Raw genomic sequence first — 21,135 nt, 5'->3', positions numbered from 1 at the left:
GGTCTACGAGGTATGAGGCACGAAAGCATGCCTGTAAAAGCACACCTACGTCACACCGAATCACATGGTAAGCATGCTGTAACTTCAGAAACATGTAGTAGGCATGCACGCCTCTATTCGATTAATCAGGGGACAAGCATTATTGTACTGATTGGCTCAGGTAGTGAACATTCTGACTCGGGCAGTGCGTCACTGCACTACCTGGACTAGGCAGTGAACACGCTTTGATTGGCCCATCGGGGAACCATTAATGCCCGCTCTGGCTGGTTTGTGGAGCAAACTTGCTTCCCTGGGCACAATGAGATAACAAACATGTTCAACTGCGGAGCCACATGCAAGCATAGTTCAGTTGTCTGATCCAGATGGTGGGTAGAAGTGGGTAGGATAATTCTGCGGTAGCTGATGTATCTGGTAAAATCACTTTGGTACCATTACTCAGTACTTTCAATGTATGGGTTATGCAGCTAACTGACAGGGCAGTAAATAGCAAACAGGCTGGGATATACCGGGAATATGCTGTACTTGCATCGATCACTGATAAAAAATGCTTTTGCTGTCTGAAATGGGAAGAATATATCTTGCACTGACTGGTTCAGATAATACGCATGCGCACTTTAGGTGATCCAGGCAATATCCAATGTTTGTAGGCCACAGGCAGCAATTGTGTTATCATTGGCTTTCATTGGCCGCTTTGAGCAGTATTCATGGTTTCATTGGCTGGTCCAGGAAGAATATATGCTTTCATTTAATCAGATATACATCACTCTTGCATTAGCATCGAGAGACACAAATAGGAACTGCCAAATATTATGTCATGCCACATTCACACATTTAGAACTTGTACATATGCAAGCTGAGGCTGTGTGCATCTTTGTGAATCCTCCATGCACTGTTTATCCTCAGGTGTGAATCGCTCCACTGTCGCTGCACTTTCCTCTTAGGACTTGGAACTTTCATCATCATATTTGAATATCGTGCCCCACCCCCATCATCCCAATAATTCCTGCCTCTAATTTAAATGTGCTGTCCTGAGGCTTGAATGCCCCATCCTGCACTGGTCTTCTCCCTAGGTTCTTTTATCCTCAGGTACCAACCACCACTGATTCTGTCCAGTAATTCTCAGGCATGAATCCTGCATTTTGCACTGTTCTTCTCCCTAAGTTCAGGTATCACCAGGTATGACCCACTCTGAGTGAACGCTCATCTGTCCTGTTATTCTTAGGCATTCATCTGCCATCCTGCACTGTTCTTCTTCCTGGGGTCTGTAACCTTTAGCTGTGAACCACTCCTGAGTCAATCCTCATTCGCCCTGTTGTTCTCAGGCATGAATACTCTATCCTGCACTGTTCTTCTCCCTGGGGTCTGTTACCTTCAGCTGTGAACCACTCCTGAGTCAATCCTCATTCGCCCTGTTGTTCTCAGGCATGAATACTCTATCCTGCACTGTTCTTCTCCCTGGGGTCTGTTACCTTCAGCTGTGAACCACTCCTGAGTCAATCCTCGCCTGCCCTGTTGTTCTCAGGCATGAATACTCTATCCTGCACTGTTCTTCTCCCTAGGGTCTGTTACCTTCAGCTGTGAACCGCTCCTGAGTCAATCCTCGCCTGCCCTGTTGTTCTCAGGCATGAATACTCTATCCTGCACTGTTCTTCTCCCTAGGGTCTGTTACCTTCAGCTGTGAACCACTCCTGAGTCAATCCTCGTCTGCCCTGTTGTTCTCAGGCATTTATACTCTATCCTGCACTGTTCTACTCCCTGGGGTCTGTTACCTTCAGCTGTGAACCACTCCTAAGTCAATCCTCGCCTGCCCTGTTGTTCTCAGGCATGAATACTTTATCCTGCACTGTTCTTCTCCCTAGGTTCTTTTATCCTCAGGTACCAACCACCACTGATTCTGTCCAGTAATTCTCAGGCATGAATCCTGCATTTTGCACTGTTCTTCTCCCTAAGTTCAGGTATCACCAGGTATGACCCACTCTGAGTGAACGCTCATCTGTCCTGTTATTCTTAGGCATTCATCTGCCATCCTGCACTGTTCTTCTTCCTGGGGTCTGTTACCTTCAGCTGTGAACCACTCCTGAGTCAATCCTCGCCTGCCCTGTTGTTCTCAGGCATGAATACTCTATCCTGCACTGTTCTTCTCCCTGGGGTCTGTTACCTTCAGCTGTGAACCGCTCCTGAGTCAATCCTCATTCGCCCTGTTGTTCTCAGGCATGAATACTCTATCCTGCACTGTTCTTCTCCCTGGGGTCTGTTACCTTCAGCTGTGAACCACTCCTGAGTCAATCCTCGCCTGCCCTGTTGTTCTCAGGCATGAATACTCTATCCTGCACTGTTCTTCTCCCTGGGGTCTGTTACCTTCAGCTGTGAACCGCTCCTGAGTCAATCCTCGTCCGCCCTGTTGTTCTCCGGCATGAATACTCTATCCTGCACTGTTCTTCTCCCTAGGGTCTGTTACCTTCAGCTGTGAACCACTCCTGAGTCAATTCTCGTCTGCCCTGTTGTTCTTAAGCATGAATACTCTATCCTGCACTGTTCTACTCCCTAGGGTCTGTTACCTTCAGCTGTGAACCACTCCTGAGTCAATCCTCGCCTGCCCTGTTGTTCTCAGGCATGAATACTCTATCCTGCACTGTTCTACTCCCTAGGGTCTGTTACCTTCAGCTGTGAACCACTCCTGAGTCAATCCTCGTCCGCCCTGTTATTCTCCGGCATGAATACTCTATCCTACACTGTTCTACTCTCTGGGGTCTGTTACCTTCAGCTGTGGACCACCTCTGAGTCAATCCTCGTCCGCCCTGTTGTTCTCAGGCATGAATACTCTATCCTGCACTGTTCTTCTCCCTGGGGTCTGTTACCTTCAGCTGTGAACTACTCCTGAGTCAATCCTCGCCTGCCCTGTTCTCAAGCATGAATACTCTATCCTGCACTGTTCTTCTCCCTGGGGTCTGTTACCTTCAGCTGTGAACCGCTCCTGAGTCAATCCTCGCCTGCCCTGTTGTTCTCAGGCATGAATACTCTATCCTGCACTGTTCTTCTCCCTGGGGTCTGTTACCTTCAGCTGTGAACCACTCCTGAGTCAATCCTCGTCCGCCCTGTTGTTCTCCGGCATGAATACTCTATCCTGAACTTTTCTTCTCCCTAGGGTCTGTTACCTTCAGCTGTGAACCACTCCTGAGTCAATCCTCGCCTGCCCTGTTGTTCTCAGGCATGAATACTCTATCCTGCACTGTTCTTCTCCCTGGGGTCTGTTACCTCAGCTGTGAACCACTCCTGAGTCAATCCTCGTCCGCCCTGTTATTCTCCGGCATGAATACTCTATCCTGCACTGTTCTACTCTCTGGGGTCTGTTACCTTCAGCTGTGGACCACCTCTGAGTCAATCCTCGTCCGCCCTGTTGTTCTCAGGCATGAATACTCTATCCTGCACTGTTCTTCTCCCTGGGGTCTGTTACCTTCAGCTGTGAACTACTCCTGAGTCAATCCTCGCCTGCCCTGTTCTCAAGCATGAATACTCTATCCTGCACTGTTCTTCTCCCTGGGGTCTGTTACCTTCAGCTGTGAACCGCTCCTGAGTCAATCCTCGCCTGCCCTGTTGTTCTCAGGCATGAATACTCTATCCTGCACTGTTCTTCTCCCTGGGGTCTGTTACCTTCAGCTGTGAACCACTCCTGAGTCAATCCTCGTCCGCCCTGTTGTTCTCCGGCATGAATACTCTATCCTGAACTTTTCTTCTCCCTAGGGTCTGTTACCTTCAGCTGTGAACCACTCCTGAGTCAATCCTCGCCTGCCCTGTTGTTCTCAGGCATGAATACTCTATCCTGAACTTTTCTTCTCCCTGGGGTCTGTTACCTTCAGCTGTGAACCACCCCTGAGTCAATCCTCGTCCGCCCTGTTGTTCTCCGGCATGAATACTCTATCCTGAACTTTTCTTCTCCCTAGGGTCTGTTACCTTCAGCTGTGAACCACTCCTGAGTCAATCCTCGCCTGCCCTGTTGTTCTCAGGCATGAATACTCTATCCTGCACTGTTCTACTCCCTGGGGTCTGTTACCTTCAGCTGTGAACCACTCCTGAGTCAATCCTCATCCGCCCTGTTATTCTTAGGCATTCATCTGCCATCCTGCACCGTTCTTCTCCCTGGGGTCTGTTACCTTCAGCTGTGAACCACTCCTGAGTCAATCCTTGTCTGCCCTGTTGTTCTCCGGCATGAATACTTTAGTACGCTTCTCCCAGTCGCTCCCTCTTTTGATCCCTCACTTTATTGTTGTCCTCTCCCATATAATCTCTCCTCACGCTTGACCAATGGTCGCTGGCCACAGACGCAAAACATCCCACTGCACTGCCTAAACTGTGATCCAGTACATGTCTCCCAGTCGGTACCTACTCTGATCCCTCACTTTACTGGTTGTCACATACATACTCTGTCATCCGGCCTGACCAATGGTTGCTGGCCAATGAAGAGAAACAGACTAATTTCTCCAACTATGAAAGCAAAAAAGAGCTTGAGCAGGTCACCTCTTTGAACTCTTGGATCTGACTTTGATCGAACATGGAGAAGACATTGGAACCCGCTCCTTCTGCCTTCTTCTTCAACTTCTTGGGAGCCTGTGGAAGAAGTTACAGACAGAAAATAGAAGTTATGCTAAAATCGCCCACCAGTTGCTTCACTCTGCGGGCACCGGACGGAGGTCAAGGGTCAAGAAACCAAGTTAATCAACATACATTTTTTTCACATCGTACACGCATACCAGGCAACAAAAGGCATGATTTATATCACAAACACAGTTAGACACTGGATACAAAATATTTGGATGAGACTACAATTGTTTCAGCCCCTCAGTTATCTGGGGGTCTTCATCAGGCCAACATAACTGATCTACCACACTGTGCTTGACAACAAAGTGTCAATTCCTAATTACTTCTAAATGCATCAATATTAATAGAAGGGACGCTGCTAACTACCTTGGAGGATGTGATAGCGGCACCAACATATTTTTCCAGGTATGCACTTTTGCACTCTAACAGGATAAATTCTTTCCTCAGTTTAATATTTCTGTTAAGGGGAAGATATCAATGGAGGGCTGCAGAAGAATAAACTCGCATCATTCAAATACATTTGAAATCACGTTTCAGAAGAGCAGCGGTTCACTACACAACCTGATACGGCCAGGCATGTTGGCAGCATCCCGTGCGTCGCTCTGCATCAGGTTGTGTGGTAGACCGCTGTGATTCTGAATTGTGCGTATTCTTTTAGGGTTGCAGTTTGCGACAGCTTGAACTTAGGACTCAAACAAGCCACCAGTCATCCTGAAGGATATCGAAGACCAGCGAGTCTAAAATTGCTTTGCAGTGAGCAGGACGCCACAGATTCTCAGTTTCTTTCCCTGAAGGCACCAGTCTCTTGCTTTTAACACCTACATTAATTACCATAAGTAACTATGAGGGCATCCAATGTGTGATAATTAAAACAAGTTCGGAAAACCAAATTCCTCCGTTGAAGAGCCCTCATTATGGGCAAGCATGGTTTGCGTCTGAGAGTGTCCATGATCAATGCATAGTTTGCAAGAGCGGGGTGACATTATTATATGGTTATACCAAATTCATAACAGTGTACAGATTTAAGTTAACTTAGGATAGGATAAGTGCTGATCAGTTTCCTTTAATTTCAGTAAAGGATGATGGTGGGTCACCTTCATTTGCATTATGGGTGGTTACTAATCTAATTTATTATGGGCCCCTTGGGTAAAATGCATAGTGTTCTTTAAGATGATGATTTCAAGGAATTTGTACGGTTTTCTTATAACACGCGGTAGCATTTGATAACAGTAGACATTAATTACTAAGATGTTTAAGTAAATGATCTAAAGAAAGTGAGTGAAACAAATGGCTTCAGAAAAGTTAAACTTCTCTGCAAAGATGATAAATGAATCTGTGTCACAGTAAAAAAACTAAAAAACCTTGGAGTTTACCATTCATCTTTAGTCGTATAATCCTAGCCACCGCCCTGTGGACACGCTGCTCCGGACCCCACACATGACATCACAAATTACAACTGCCAAAAACTGCCCAGCTGCTTCATACCGGGCCTGGGGCACATACATATTGTTCTCCGACCATCCCTTACATGTTGCACACAAAAGGCAAATTCTTTAGCCATGCCCTATATCCAGCTCACACAAGGGCATGGGAAATAGAGTTTTAAAAAAAGAATTATTATTATTTGCCATTTGTAAAGCGCGCAGCTGCCCATTGGGTTTCCCGGCGCTAAGCACTACAGGGGCGTTAAAAGAGCCATGTTTTTAAGAGTTAGCGGAATTGCATTAATGAGGTACAATTCCTCATATACTGAGGCAAGGCATTCCATAGTTTTGGACCAAGGTACCCAAAAGAGCGACCTCCCGATTGTACCCGATGTATTCTCTGTACACAGTATTGTCCCTGGTTAGCGGATCCCAAGTTTCGGGAAGGAATATACAAGGAGACCAGCTCGTGTCTCTATTTAGGGCCAAGCCCTGCCTTAGCTTGGAACACGAAACAGAGGGCTTTGAATTGTATTCGTTTTTCCTGCCACATGGTGTTCAGACTGGAGATGAGTCCTCACATCTCCAGGGAGCACCACACCCACCATGGATAACAACCCCTGGAGGTCCACGTGCTCATGTAATACCACCCCCTGGCCCCCAAATATCCACCCCCACCCCCTCACACACACATACAGGATTCCAGGAGTACTCAGTTTACCAGGGATGCTTCTGGAGTTTATTAAAATGTACCAAACATCTAAGGAAGTAGTTTATTCACGTGAGAACAAGTCATGTTAGATGAGCGGTACCCGTGGCACCCTATCAGGGGTTATGTTGTTACTAACTCAGCAATTTCCACACTGAGCAGTTCAAATAAACCGGTGGGAGCTTGACACAGACATGCCCCGGTGACTTTGCGTATTCTGTAGGAGACTGGCATTGTGATAGTGCACTGCATATTCTACAAGCAGGGCCCCAAGAATTATGCAGCAAGAGATAGCCAAATTATGCGGCAGGGTTGAGTAAATTAGGCCGCAAAAAAAGGCAAATTATGCAGCACAATGGGGAATACTTTGTAATTGTATTACTTCATTAATTCACCATTTTTAAACTTGGTATCAACACTCCATGGGCATCAGTTGCACCTCATTATTACCAGTTTAACATCCAATTTTAGCAATATCAACAGAAAGGTGACCAGTCCAGCTTTGCAAAGGGCCTTCCACTGCGCGGCACACAAATTGTGGGCTCTGGAGATCAGCCCTAGAACTTGTCTGCTTCCGCTTAGAGACTTTTTTTCTGTTCAACTGCCTCTATTTAACTGTCTTGATAGAAAATGATCAGCAGAGGTCAGTAAAATACCAGAATTGCTTTCTGCATAGGGACTTTCTTTTTTAAATTTTTCTGGCAACTGCCTCTATTTAACTTTCTTGATAGAAAACGACCAGCAGGTCAGTAAAATACCAGAATCACTTTAGCATTCCCTAAATTCCAGTCCATAGAAATTGTCTTCCATGAGCACCCGTGGTCAATAATATTTTTTTCAAATCCTGTAATGTCAGTGATAAGACCACCGAAGGCCCTGATTTTATATTAAAAACAGACCTTTGGACTATACCATTTCCCGCTGAAAGGCAATATTTCTCTCCATGTGTACCCATAGCTGGCGTGTCACGCAGTTTGGTGCTTACTCTCCCTCCATGTTAAAGAACAGTAGATGTTTCAGCACCCAGGCTAATGTGCTGCATAGCTAAATACATATAAGGTCCCAAAGGCAAGACCGATTGCATTGCAAATGCTTGTTAGATGTGTCCCTCCCCATTCAAAACCTAGATACAGATTTACTCCTGCCCTAGACAGAGGTAAATATCTTAAATATGTCCTTTATGGCCATGCTGTTTACAATAGTTTATAAGTACCCACATATTTAGCACATCCCCTACTTTGCAAGTTGTTACTTTCCTGAAACGCCCACTCGACCACTCAACTCCCTATCCCCGCCCTGCAACGCCCACAACCGGCCCTACCCCTGCCCTGAAATGCCCACTCCCCTCCCGGGGAGATGACCAAGTTGGTTTATGTTCCCATTGGCCTTCAGACACTTTGACTCCTTGTCTGTGATGAAGGGAGTTGTCTGGTTTTTAGGGATTAACCATCGCCATCACAGACTGAGCTGTGGATCTGCAGTCACACAGACTCACCAGGCTTTAGGACATTAGTACATGGCACTCAACAGAGCTTAAATTGTAAAAGAATGAGTGCTGGTGACCAAAGCTCTGCTCGGTGCCTGCAGCCGGTGCTATTAAAAGTCGGCACACTAAATAACGAAGCTGTGTGCCCACCTCATGCCTCTTTTATCCACTACCAGACACTCACTGTCCCTTTGAATATATGACGTTACAACGCATGCAATTACAACGCAGTCTTTACATCGCAACTACCATTACATTCCATACTTTTACAACGCATGCCATTACAATGCATTCCATTACAACGCACACCATTACAACGCATAATATTTTTAGGGCAAACAGTAGGGTAAGTGTTGGATAGTGTAGGGGTAAAAATTACTATTCCCCTTCCAGTGAGTGCAACAGTAGGGTAAGAGATGTACAGTGTAGGGGTAAAAATTACTATTCCTACTCCAGTGAGTGCAACAGTAGGGAAAGTGTTGGATAGTGTAGGGGTAAAAATTACTATTCCCATACACCCCAAAATCCATACCCACCCTAATACAAAAAAAAACTCCATTACTTACCTTATAAGGCATTGTAATGACATGCGTTGTAATGGTATGCGTTGTAATGGCATGCGTTATTGTGACATGCTTTGTAACGGCATGCATTATAAAGTCATGCGATGTAAAGGCAGTTGTGTTGGGATGGTAGGTCGTTGTAATGACTGCATTGTAATGGATGTTTCCCGTCCCCTTATTTCACTGTTGCAGGTTCCTGTTTTCTCACTTGGTGAGTGCCTGCTTCTTCCGTCATCAACTTCATTTGCTTTTCCCTCTCATTCACTCAGTAAATGTCTGATGTGAGAAACTAAGTGCCGGTTCAGTCCCCAAAAACGAGTGCTGGTGGACCACACCGGCAACCACCGGCTCAAATTAAGCACTGACGCTCAATTACTTTTGGAGTACAGACTCAGTAAAAAGCCTGCCTCTCAATCTCTTGTGCCTACTTGAGAATTTGAGGTACTATAGCCATGGCTGGTTTTGATGGGGAGGCTGATGCAGCCACCAACACATAGATACCCTCGATCATATAGTGGGTGCACTGTCGCTATGGACATCGCTTCCAGTGCCTGCCATGTCCGCATGGTAGTGTCTGGCTAGGTGAAGGTCATCTTGGTGACAGGTACCAGGCTCTGGATGGGAGCCTGTATCGGTGCTCAATTTACCCCATAGTGAGCACTGCAGAGAGACCACAAGGAATCATCCAATCCTACAGAACCAACGGGAATATGTAGGACGGGGACCTAAGTCGGAACAAGTACCTGAGCAAGCAAGGCCAGTGACTGCCTATGGGCTGATTTTCTGGCCTCATAAGCTGCACCAGAGACTGTTTCAGGAAGTGGGAACTGCAACAAAACCTAAGGCAGAGCGGCCGCAGGGGTATTTCTAGGCACCCGCTTCACATCAAAGCATCCTGAAGGGGTTTGAGGAGGGTACTGAGGATAGAATTGAGGGAAAAGAAATTGCACCAAGATCCGCAGCCTAATTTTAGAGGTGTGGCAACTCCTGGTTCAGCTGCTCCATGTCCAGAATGGGTGCATCAGAACTGTTCACCATGGAAACCACCACATACGCCGTGTCCTTTGGCGGCAGAATGCTGATATTGGGGCAGACTCCGGAGAGAATCATCGCTGCTCTGCAAAACCCAGTGCCAAATCCTTTTCCTCCAGGAAGTGGAAGCTGGATCAGACAATCCTTGTTGTGGTGCACCACTGTCGCTGGGGTGAACTCTGAGCAGGACTGGCTGAGTTAGGTCTCCAGGGAAGCTGGCCCGGCAGAGATTGCTCCTCCCCAGAGCCTCGGCTTCCTGTTACTCCTCCTGCACATTGGATTGGGCTCAGGGAGAGAGTGAACTCTAGGGAAAACCTGCCTCATGCACTTCTGCCTGAGCAGAGACTCACTTCTCACTAACTAGGTTGAACTCTCCTTCTTAACAGCTACTTGCAGAATGCAGGAGCCAGGTTTAGCCATGGAGGTGAAGGAGGGGTCCGAAGAGCTCCTGCGACAGAGATCGCCCCAGAAGGTACTGATCTCAGTCACCCGGTGGAATCCTCCAAGACATCAGAGCAGGTGGAAACTTGGATCCCGCAGCCACACTCAGAGATGGACTCAACCCCTCGCTGTAACTGACCTCCAGTAATGTGCCTGGGTGGATTGATCCCTCAAAGCAGGGATGGCTTGGGGACTGTGAACTCTGGACAAGGAGCAGGACTCGACTTAATCATGTAATCAAGTCTCTGAAGCAGGTTTAGACCCGAGACAATCCTAAACACCACTCCCTTGACCATGACAAAATGTTTCACCTGGAACAACTTCTCAGGTACGCGGCACAGCTTTTTATCCAGTTATTTTAATCTTCTCTATGGTTACTTCCACAACTTGCATAGTACCAGTAAGGGTCACTTCAACGAGGGCAGGAGTCTCCCTGAGGAATGCCTCGCTAGCTCAAAGGCATGAAGGGTGCTCCGTACCTCCACCCTCTTGGCCCAAACCCCAAATCTAACTCTTCTTCCTGGGGGTGATATCCAACCAACAGTGCTCCAGGGCTCCCTCATTCTGCTTGCAAGGCAGGAGGTCCTTGAGTAGCACACAGTGAGTATGTGCAGATGTCGCAACGCTCATAACTTGACGCTGGAGCATCGCAGCACAGGCTGGTCGATCTGAAGAAAGAAGATTAATGAGGGAAGAGTAAGAAAAAGGTAGGAAAAGAGTAGGTCCAAAAAAGAGTTAGGACAGGTTTTGTGGTTGCGTTTTGAAAGGAGTTACAAGTAGTGTCAATAAAAAGAGGTGTCCTGGGATTCACAGATGAGTAGGTCACAGCTCCAAAAGGCTTTAGTGTCCTATGATTGTCTTTGAGGAGAGGAACCTGACCAGCTGCTGGAGCGGAATCACTGAAAAGGGGGAAACTTGTAGACGAAACGTCATTGGCTGGAGCTATAGGTATGTTCACCTTTCCTTCAATAGTACTGCCGATGTAAGAGAAATATAAGACTCCATTTTAATGGGGCATAAAGTCAGCGTCTCATCAAGCAATTGATAAAACATCAAAGAGCGTTCTTCTCTACATTTTAAGATATTTCATTGTGTGGGCGCTTATAACACAAAGGTCAGCACCTTGGTTTCCCAAAGTAACTTTGCATGCTGCTGTCATCTCCACCACACCAGCCTCTTGCTCCAGCATGCATGGCAAAGCAACCGGCTGTTATTAGCCAATCAGGAAGCTGGTGACATCTCATTTTGCAATGCGGCCAACGGCATCGATTACCTGATGAAATAACGCCGGCGAAGTTCCTCCTCTAGTCTTAAAGGCAATGTCACAAGTTTGAGCGCTACCATTAGGTCAGCGGGGTACTCTAGTTTCAACACTGCCAGCTTTGGAGCCAGGGGACCTGGACTCCAGTCTCCGCTGTGGACGCCGCCACATTGAGTGATCCTCACCAGTTGCTTTATTCCTTTGTGGAATAGGACACGCTACAACGCAAACTTTTACATCGCATGCCTTTACAACGCGATTTTTACATCACAACATCCATTACAACGCATGATTTTACAATGCATGCCATCACAAGGCATTTTTAGAAACTACACCTACAACGCTTCCATTACAACGCATACCATTACAACGCATAATACTTTTAGGGCAACAGTAGTGTAAGTGTTGGATAGTGTAGGGGTAAAAATTATTATTACCACTCCAGTGAGTGCAACAGTAGGGTAAGTGTTGGATAGTGTAGGGGTGAAAATTACTATTCCCACTCCAGTGAGTGCAACAGTAGGGTAAGTGTTGCATAGTGTAGGGGTAAAAATTTCCCATTACTTATAATGCGTTGTAATGGCATGCGTTGTAGTGACATGCGTTGTAATGGCTGTGTTGTAATGGCATGCGATGTAAAGGATGTTGCATTGTAATGACTGTGTTGTAATGTTTGTTTCCCTCTCTTGGGCTTCAGGACCCTTATGTGCCATAACAGGGAGACAAATACAATAAATTGTGTTCTTGAAAAAAGAGAAGCTCTCTCTCTCTGTAAAGCAAACACAACATGTAATTCTCATTTGACGATGTAGTCGTCTGTCAACCAGTAGTAACGGGCATTACTATGGTTATTACTATTATTATCATGGTTTGCAGAGGTTTTTTTTATATAGCGCAAACTTGACCCGAATCCAATCAGGTATCAGAGCGCTTTCCATAGCACCAGTTACGTTACATGAGGACACACATTCATTGTTTGTTAGGCACGGGGAGATTAAGTGATTTGCCCAGAATCACAGGATGTTCAGTGTCATTACCGAGACTCGAACCCAGTTCCCCAGGTCCGAAGTCGAGCGCCCTAGCAGTTAGGCCAACTCCTCTAATTAATACTAATAGATAATACTAGCAGAAGTCGCTGCGGGAGGTAGTAGTAGAGGTAATAGTGGTGCTAGTAGCATCAGTAGTACTAGAACAAGAGGTATCATTCGCAGTACGAGTTGTATTAGTAGTATGAGCAGCGTGTAGCAGCAGTAGTAGCTGTAATAGTACTAGTAGGAGCAGTAGTAGTGTTAATAATTAGTAGAATCAGTACCAGAAGTACCAAAAGAGTGAGTACTAGTAGAATTAAGAGTAGCAATATTAGTAGTGGAAGTAGCTGCAAGAGGTAGTAGTAGAGGTAATAGCAGGGGTAGTAGCATCCGTAGTAGAACATGCAGAAGAAATTGCATTAGCAGTACAAGTTGTATTAGTAGTATAAGCAATGTGTAGCAACAGTAGTAGCAGTAACAGTACTAGTAGCAGCAGTAGTAGTATTAATAATTCGTAGAAGCAGTACTAGAATAACTATAGTGGGAGTAATAGTAGAATTAATCATAGCAATAATAGTAGTAACAGTAGTAGCAATAGCTGCAGGAGGTAGTAGTAGAGGTAATAGCAGTGGTAGTAGCATGGGTAGTAGTAGAACAAGTTGTTGATGGTGCACTAGCAGTACAAGTTGTATTAGTGGTACGAGCATTAGTAGTAGAGGTAATAATAATACTAGTAGCGCTATTTCGGGGACTAGCGGTAGTAGTACTACCAGCAGTACTTGTAGTATTGTCCGGCTAGAAGAAGCACCGCTGGTGCCAGAGTGATGTCTACTGAAGATTGGGGGACATTATCAGGGGACTTCTTATATTGTGAATTTGTACCAAATCAAATTCAAAGCTTTATTCGACAGCATTGTCATAAAAGCATATTTACATCCTAACAATAAATATAAATACTATTTTTAAAACAATATACAATCTTAAAAATACATTAAACCATGATGCTGGCGAATAGTTCCGATGAATTGATAACATCAATTAAAAACAAGCTTATGCTAAAAATAGAACAATGTCCTTGGTGTCAGATGTTCTTTATCCTTCTTCTAACATTTTTAGGGTGCGTGAACGTATAACCCAGGCCCACCCCAAGAATTTTGGTACAGCAATAACCAAATATTGAGTGCAATCAGATTCGAGTATCCTCAAGGCATCCTTGTATCTACGTATCCCCAAATTTAAACATACTGGTTTTATCCATCTGCGACGTGGAATGACATACAATGGACAAACAAATAATAAATGACCAGCATCTTCAATCAAATCTCGACAGTGAGGACAACAATTATCATGGTTGGGTAGCCAGTTCTGTGTAAATGTTTTAACAGGGAGGGTCCCAATTCGAAACTGAAAATACAGTTTTCTATCAAAAGGCCTCTCTATATAATCCCAAAAAGCCTCACAAGATGGAATACTTTTGATGTCGAGATATCGTCCTGTTAGATTGGTATTCTGGCCAGTAATAATAACAGATGTTGCAATCATATCCCAGTACATTTTTTTGAGTGCAGACTTAGGAGGAAATTTTAACCTATTTGAATCATCCCATAGATGCCCCAGATCTAATTTTATTAATAAGTCTCTGATTTCTGTAAGCCATGATATAGAATGAAATTGGTCGGCCCTAATAATGTCTTTTAGGGCAGTAGCATAGTGGGCCAATTCCGGTGTGACCATGATACGTCTCCAATATAGGAGTGGGCGCAATCGTGCCAAATCCTCAATTCTTTTCCTGCCCAGATCATAGGCTAATGGAATCATTGGGGTACTTCGGGGAACTCCCGTTAGGCAACGTAAGAACTTGTTTTCAGCTAGACTTAGTTGTTTCAGGTTGCCAAAACCCCATAATTCTGAACCATATAATACGGCACTAATAGCCTTCATGTTATAAATCTCTAAGGCTGGAGTGATAGGTTTGGTCAGGGATGTTTTATATTTTGAGACAATTGCCCCCGCTAACTGATGGAATTTTAGGGCAGCCATATCAATATGGCTTGTCCACTTCATATTACTCTGGAGGGATATCCCTAAATATGTAAATGCATCTACTTGTTCTAACGGAGTGTCATTGAATTTAATAACACCTCTAAAATTATTCCTCTTATTTAAGCACATGAACTTTGTTTTGGAGGTGTTTATTTCAAGACCACGTTCTCGACAAAACTCACCGAATGCATTTAACGCCTTCTGCAGGCCACTAGGTGTCCGTGAAACTATCAGTGTGTCATCCGCGAACATGAGGACAGGTACGCGGGTTCCAGCCAATACGGGAGCATCTGTGGGCGAACGACTCAGATGTTCTACAATACCATTAATAAATAGGGAGAACAGCGTGGGCGCCAGGACACATCCCTGCCGGACACCACGCTCTACAGGGAATGTGTCAGTAACCTCCCCCTGCGTTCCCCACCTAATTCGTGCATAATTGTTTTCATGCAAGCGGACGAGTAGTGTTAGTAATTCTGGAGCAATCCCTGCTTCGTCGAGAACCCTCCATAATTTAGAGCGAGGCACCAGATCAAATGCGGATTTTAAATCTATAAAAACCGCATAAAGAGTCCCATTGGTTAGCTTTACATTCCTCCAGTAGAGTGCTAAAAAATAAAATACCTGGTCAACCGAACTAGTGCATGGTCTAAACCCAGCCTGAAAGGGAGAAAGAATGTTATTTTCTTCGATCCAGGTATGTAATCTATTTTGCACTAATCGACCTATCAGTTTCTGGGCGGAATCTATGAGACTGATAGGTCTATAGTTACTGGGTAATGATTTGTCCCCTTTCTTAAAAACTGGGATTATTTCAGCCCCTTTCCATGAGGGGGGTACAGGCGCCCCCATAGCAATAGAATTTGCTAGATATTGGAAATACTGGCACCAGGACAATCTATCAGTTAAAAATACATCCGCAGGTATTCCGTCCATCCCGGGGGCACGGCCCCTGGTTATACAATCTAATGCTAAATTTATATCTTTAATCGTGAACACCTGCGTTTGAAAATAAATGACCGGGGGGGGTGAGTGCTCTCCTTCTAGCGAGGCTGAAGCATATTGTGGTTTGAAAAAATCAACCCATTGGTTTATTGCCACATTATTTTGGGGAGATGGTGCAACCCCGCCTCTGTCCCATTTTACTATCGCCCAAAACTTCTTTTGGTCCTTCGACATGCAAGCTGCTTTCAGATCCTGCCAATGATCCTCGTCCCATTCCTTCTTAGCCTTTAGCTGTGTATACTTATATAGTTTTCTAGCAGATCTCACACTATCCATGTTTTTTGATCTAAGGGCCAAACTTAAACTCTGGCGAGCTGCTCTACAAGATTTATTGAACCATCCCGCCATAGGATGTTTGTCCTTATTGGATTTTCCACCCACTAGGGGCTTTTTAAAATTTTTTTGGAGATTTAGAAAAAAAGTGGTATGGACCTCATCCATTGATGATAAGAATGTGTTCCCTGATGTTAGTGTAAACAATTTATCCACTTCATCTGTTACCACTTTTTTAAGATCTTCTATTTCTTCAGGCTTCTCTATAAATCTGTCCCATTTAACATGCCTCATGTTGTTTGATACAACAACATCCAGGCTAGTTTTCCCATCTTTATTTCCTAGTTCTGTGGGCTCATTAAAAGTTTGTAATTCCAGGTGAAGGGCATTATGATCGCTGTCATCTCGTTTAATTATGATCATATCGTTCAGTTTAGGCCAAATCCTTATATCCACTAGAAAATAATCAATACGACTAGTGGATCTGCCATTGTCGAACGTATTTGCCCCCTGGTGATCTGACCGAGTACGTCCATTAGCAGCCCTAAGCCGTCTCTCTAGGCAAAGTGCTTTCAATTGAATGGCCATGGCGGTCCACCTCTTGACCGGGGGTAGTTCCAGCTGGGGAACCCCCCACTTACTATCTTCTTCTTCTGCTAGGAACTGATCCTCCGAACCAAGAGGTTCGAACGTCGTATTAAAATCCCCACCTACTAAGATAGGCTTCTCCGATGGTAATACAGAGAGATGTTGGTCTAAGACAGATATTACATCTGATGAGGAGCCTCCAACCGTCCCTCTAACATAAACATTTGCTATAACCAATCCCTGATCATTAGGCCAGGTGATATTTAGTGACAGAATGTCGCTAGATTGAGAACTAAGTTGGTCGATTTTACAGCGAAGGGATTGGCGGATCCAAATTATCAAGCCTCCTGAGGGACGACCTTTAGCTTTTTTGGTAGCAGGTACGTAGAAATTAAGGAACCCCAAGCGATAGACCGGGTCCATTGACCACGATTCTTGAAATAATATTATATCGAACTGGTCAACAAAAATGCACCACTCAGGACAGTGCATTTTGTTGCCAATTCCTGCAAGATTCCAGGATAAAACGGACAAATGAAGCTTAGGTTTAATAGAACTAGTAAGCTCATTTAGCATTAGTGAGATTTGGATACCATCTTCAATCCTGTTCGTATAATCAGTCCTGCTACTTGGATTACTTAATGATTCATTTATTAGTGCCTGTACTTCAATATCTCCAGTTCCTAATTGGGTGGGTAATGCAGATCTACAAAGTTCCTGTACAGCCAACTGGGTAGAGCTGGGGTTGCCTTTTACAATACTGTCATCGCAACTGACTGATCCTATGGGGATAGATAAGGTATCGTGCAAATAAATGCTGTGATGTCCCTACTACACCGCTCTTTTTCTCATTTTAGAAAGTACATATTACCTACATGAGTGATCAAATATAAAGACATCATCATATATATTCCGCATGCCTAAAAACAGCTACGATAACCCCCCACAACTTCATAAAAGCCCCTCTGTAGTAGGTCCTTCTGCAGAGCCGTTACCGTGTGAACCTGGTGTACAACCCTCCTGTAATGCTGCACGGTTACTCGACTCGCAACCTCTCCAACATCCCACCTGTTTCTAATCTGCCTGGCTGAGGAAGCGACCCAGAGCAGTGTTTCCCATTAACGGAACGCCTCCTGGAACAAGGAACATCTGCTAGCAGGCCATCAATCCCGATCCACACTGGCTGCAGCATCCGAGATGCCACAAACAGCACGATGCTGTTTGCTGCACACTGGGCGGGAACACTGTGTACTCCTAGGTCACCACCGGATGATACCAACCGGGGACGTGGCATGGGTTTCCATGGCCTAGTCTAGGACAGGCTGACCTCCTGCGGAAGGAACCTCTCTGGGAGAAGGCAATGCCATGTGTTGCTCCGGAAGGCTTCACCCTGGAAGTAACTCAGTGCAGATGCCGAGAAACTCGCGCGCTCACTGTTCACACTGTATGTTGAGTAACTGGGCTGGCTGTACACGTGTGTATTCACCTGTGTAGATGACCCTCACTCTATCTAAAGATGCAATGCCTCCAGTGGTTAATTAGTAAAACAAAATAAGTGTCTGGGCTCTCGTCAGGAGGCAGCTGGTACCAGCCCATTCCTCCTGTTAGCGCCGCCTGAAATAGAATCAACTACTAACCAAGAAAGTGGGGCTAGGATGTGACATAATGGTCAGAGCTGCAGACTTCAGAGCAGGCTCGAGTCTCGGCTGTGGATCAACATCCCATGATTCTGGGCACATCACTCCGTAAATGAATGTGTCCTTAACCGGTGCTGATGATTAAGTGCTCTGAACACTGGAAACCACCGCCTCAAATTAAGCACTGGATGCGTCGCTCCTGCATTGCAGGAATCCAGCACTGGATGCCAGACAGTTGTCTGATGCAGAGCCTTCAGAAAACACAGCTCCTTTTCACTATCATGAACACAAAAACAAATTTGAGCTATTGCTTTTCAAAAACCTGAAGGTGCAAGGCTTCTCGCCTTCACTCCCCACCTCAGTAAAATGACTCACGTTTACACCCCCCACAACCCCCTCACGCATCCTGCACATCAGCAGAGTAGCTCAATCTACCTACTTTCACCTTCCTTCTATTGGAAAAAAAGGTAAAAGACCCTTCATGAGCCCTGCTGAGAAGAACAGCAGCCTGCCACCCAGTTATTTCTCGCATGTGCTTTGGCAACCCCCTACTAGCAGGGCAACACCCCTCCTCCCGAGATTCCCCCCCTCCCCCCGCCCCCCCCCAGCTCCTCTTAAAACCATTCCCTTAAAGGTGCGCAGAGTATTAATTACACAAGCATATATCATGCTATTCTAAATTGTTTGCCTTGGTATAGTTTGAGGAGTCTCATGCTGTTCCTCCGCCCTGGACTTGGGAAGCTTTCTCATACACGTTATTTTAGCATCTGAAACTCACAAGGCATGAATGATTATATATACCTCACTTGGGTTTTTCAAACAAGCGCTTTGAAGCTGCTTCACACAGATAACTCTGAACAGGGCTTTAGGTGGGCCGGGTCCTGCCGGTGCTCAGCATCAGCAGGTCTAAAAAGCAGGTGCTGAGACGGGTCCCTATCGGGCTCTCCATTTTTGCTCTCACCCTCAGGGTGAACAAAAAATCTCAACTCTTCAGCAGTACCACTGCTCAAAGCCTTTGATGTAACTTCAAAGAGTCTTGTTTTAGTTCTTTCACAGTCTCATCATTTCAGAACTGAAGCATTTTCAATATTATATACAACAGAACCATAGTTGTTGCTTATTTATATTATGCAACTAACAATCATTGACAAAGCCAATAGTACTGGCTTGTTGTAGGTATAACGTTACTTGTTATATCATATATCTGGATGCAACAACAGAAACAGCAAAATACCAGTCTGGCAGCACATTACGCTAAGCATAGATTTTTAGGTTATGTGTTTTTAAGCCACGCCCTTAGTTACTTAGGCCACACCCCTTTGAGAGACCTCCCAGGTTTTTCATCCCATTTAAATTCCTGAGTCTGTAGCATTTTGCTTGTGACTGATTACGCTGCATTTTATTCAGAGCCCCACCTCGTGCAGCATTTTTTAAACTTGCATACCTTCATGGCTTTTATAACTTTTGTGACCATTACATGTGTTGTATTGTAATTGAATTAATATAGCGCTTACTACCCCTGACAAGTAATTGAATCTCTTTACAGCAAGTAGCACGCTACTCTTGAACTTAGTGTTTAATGTTACATATGAGAGGCTGTCATCTATGGAATGGGGTATCAGCCAATTGCAGAATTACAGTATTTAGAATTAAGGCAGACAGGCATGAGACTGAGAGGAGGATGTTCTCATAAATAGAAGGTATGCAGAGGATGGAAGGTAAGTAGAGGGTCACTCTGAAGAAAGAAACTGTGTCAAGGTCATTTTGTCATGCAGGGTTTAGGAGTATAGTGGCAGAAGGCTTCCTGAGTTGGCAGGCAATCTGAGAAAATAAGCCTTGAAAAGAATAATTATCCACAGTGCTCCATATCCAAGGCAGACAGCTTAAACATGCGCTGCAGAGTGTACACATCGTGTAAACATTAAAAGTCCTAGCCTGTTGTGTGCCGAGCCTATGACAAATCTTTTAAATGTAGACAGGAGTATCCCAACCTTGGTAAAGGGTCTGTATGCTGCACATGGGGAGTTGGCGCAGAAAAACCAAACATGTCTCATTTAAAGCTCTCCCCTCATTATTCTGTGAATTAAAGGTTTATTTACTCATTCACTAAACAGGAGTTACTTGGCCCAGGCTGAGTGTGTCTTGCTAATGCGCAGTCAGATTTATACCCTGTTTTATCACCTAATCCCATACAAGTCTATGTTATGCGTGTTTCTGTATATAGCGTTTGTAGCATACGCATTGTATGTATAAGTGAAACTGATTGATGAAGGCTTGTGGGTTTCAGTTTGGAAGTCCCGGGCCTGTTCCGGTGCACCAGATGGGGGTGATGTTGTTTTCGCAGACAGTGGAAATGTATTAGGATGCAGGAGGGAGGAGACCTAGGCAGTTAAGTGAGGACAAAGAAGACAAGTCTCCTATATAATATGTATTAGGGCCTGTCTATGGCACTGCCAATTGGTAGATGTTGCAGGTGAAGAAGGCCCACAGTCTTTTGTTCAGAGGAGAAGCGTCTTTTAGGTAAAACTACCTTTTGTCTTTGTCCTGATCACTGTCTTTGTGCTGCTCATAGCGAGGTGCAGATAATTCACGCCTCTGTGTGCCTCAGCTCCAGGATGGACACTACCTTGCTGTGAGGGACATCTCCCCACACCTAATCTGTGTCTACAGAACTGCATAGAAAGGTATGTGAAAAGAAAGCCACCGCAAACCAGATCTCATGCCTGTAGATTTCTGAGAAAAAAAGAATGATTTCCTTGCTTTGGTGTAGCGCAAAATGTAGAGAAGAGCTGCTTCACAGCACTTGACGATGCTGCATCATGATACCAGTTTAAATATCGCCAGGACATTACTCTGAGCTGTGCTCTATTACTGGAATACAAAAGTACATATTCCTAACACAAACATGTATCACTTCTGCTCTGTAGTAGTTGAAATAAATTGTACTTTCCAAGGGAAAAAGAATGTGACTTCACAAATCAAATTCTCTTCCAGAAACTTTGATCACATCTCCTCAATCGTAAGAGATGAGCACTAGATACCCATTGAA

General features: G+C 44.9%; 1 protein-coding gene across 2 annotated transcripts in view; it reads right to left on the bottom strand.

The window, feature by feature from the left end:
• Nucleotides 1–21,135, bottom strand: part of LOC146859171 (myosin regulatory light chain 2B, cardiac muscle isoform) — a 164,326-nt gene that overhangs the window by 62,929 nt on the left and 80,262 nt on the right. For both annotated transcript variants that reach the window (XM_085649845.1, XM_085649844.1), the window contains exon 2: nucleotides 4,516–4,605. In XM_085649845.1, coding sequence (XP_085505971.1) covers nucleotides 4,516–4,551 — 36 coding nt within the window. In that variant the 5' untranslated portion in view covers nucleotides 4,552–4,605. The remainder of the gene's footprint in view (nucleotides 1–4,515; nucleotides 4,606–21,135) is intronic.

The sequence above is a fragment of the Triturus cristatus genome, chromosome 3_2 (genome assembly GCF_964204655.1).
Source record: "Triturus cristatus chromosome 3_2, aTriCri1.1, whole genome shotgun sequence".
In the NCBI taxonomy this organism is placed as follows: Eukaryota; Metazoa; Chordata; class Amphibia; order Caudata; family Salamandridae; genus Triturus; species Triturus cristatus.
The sequence above is the reverse complement of the archived record's forward strand: the minus strand, read 5'-3'. Positions and strand labels throughout refer to the sequence as shown.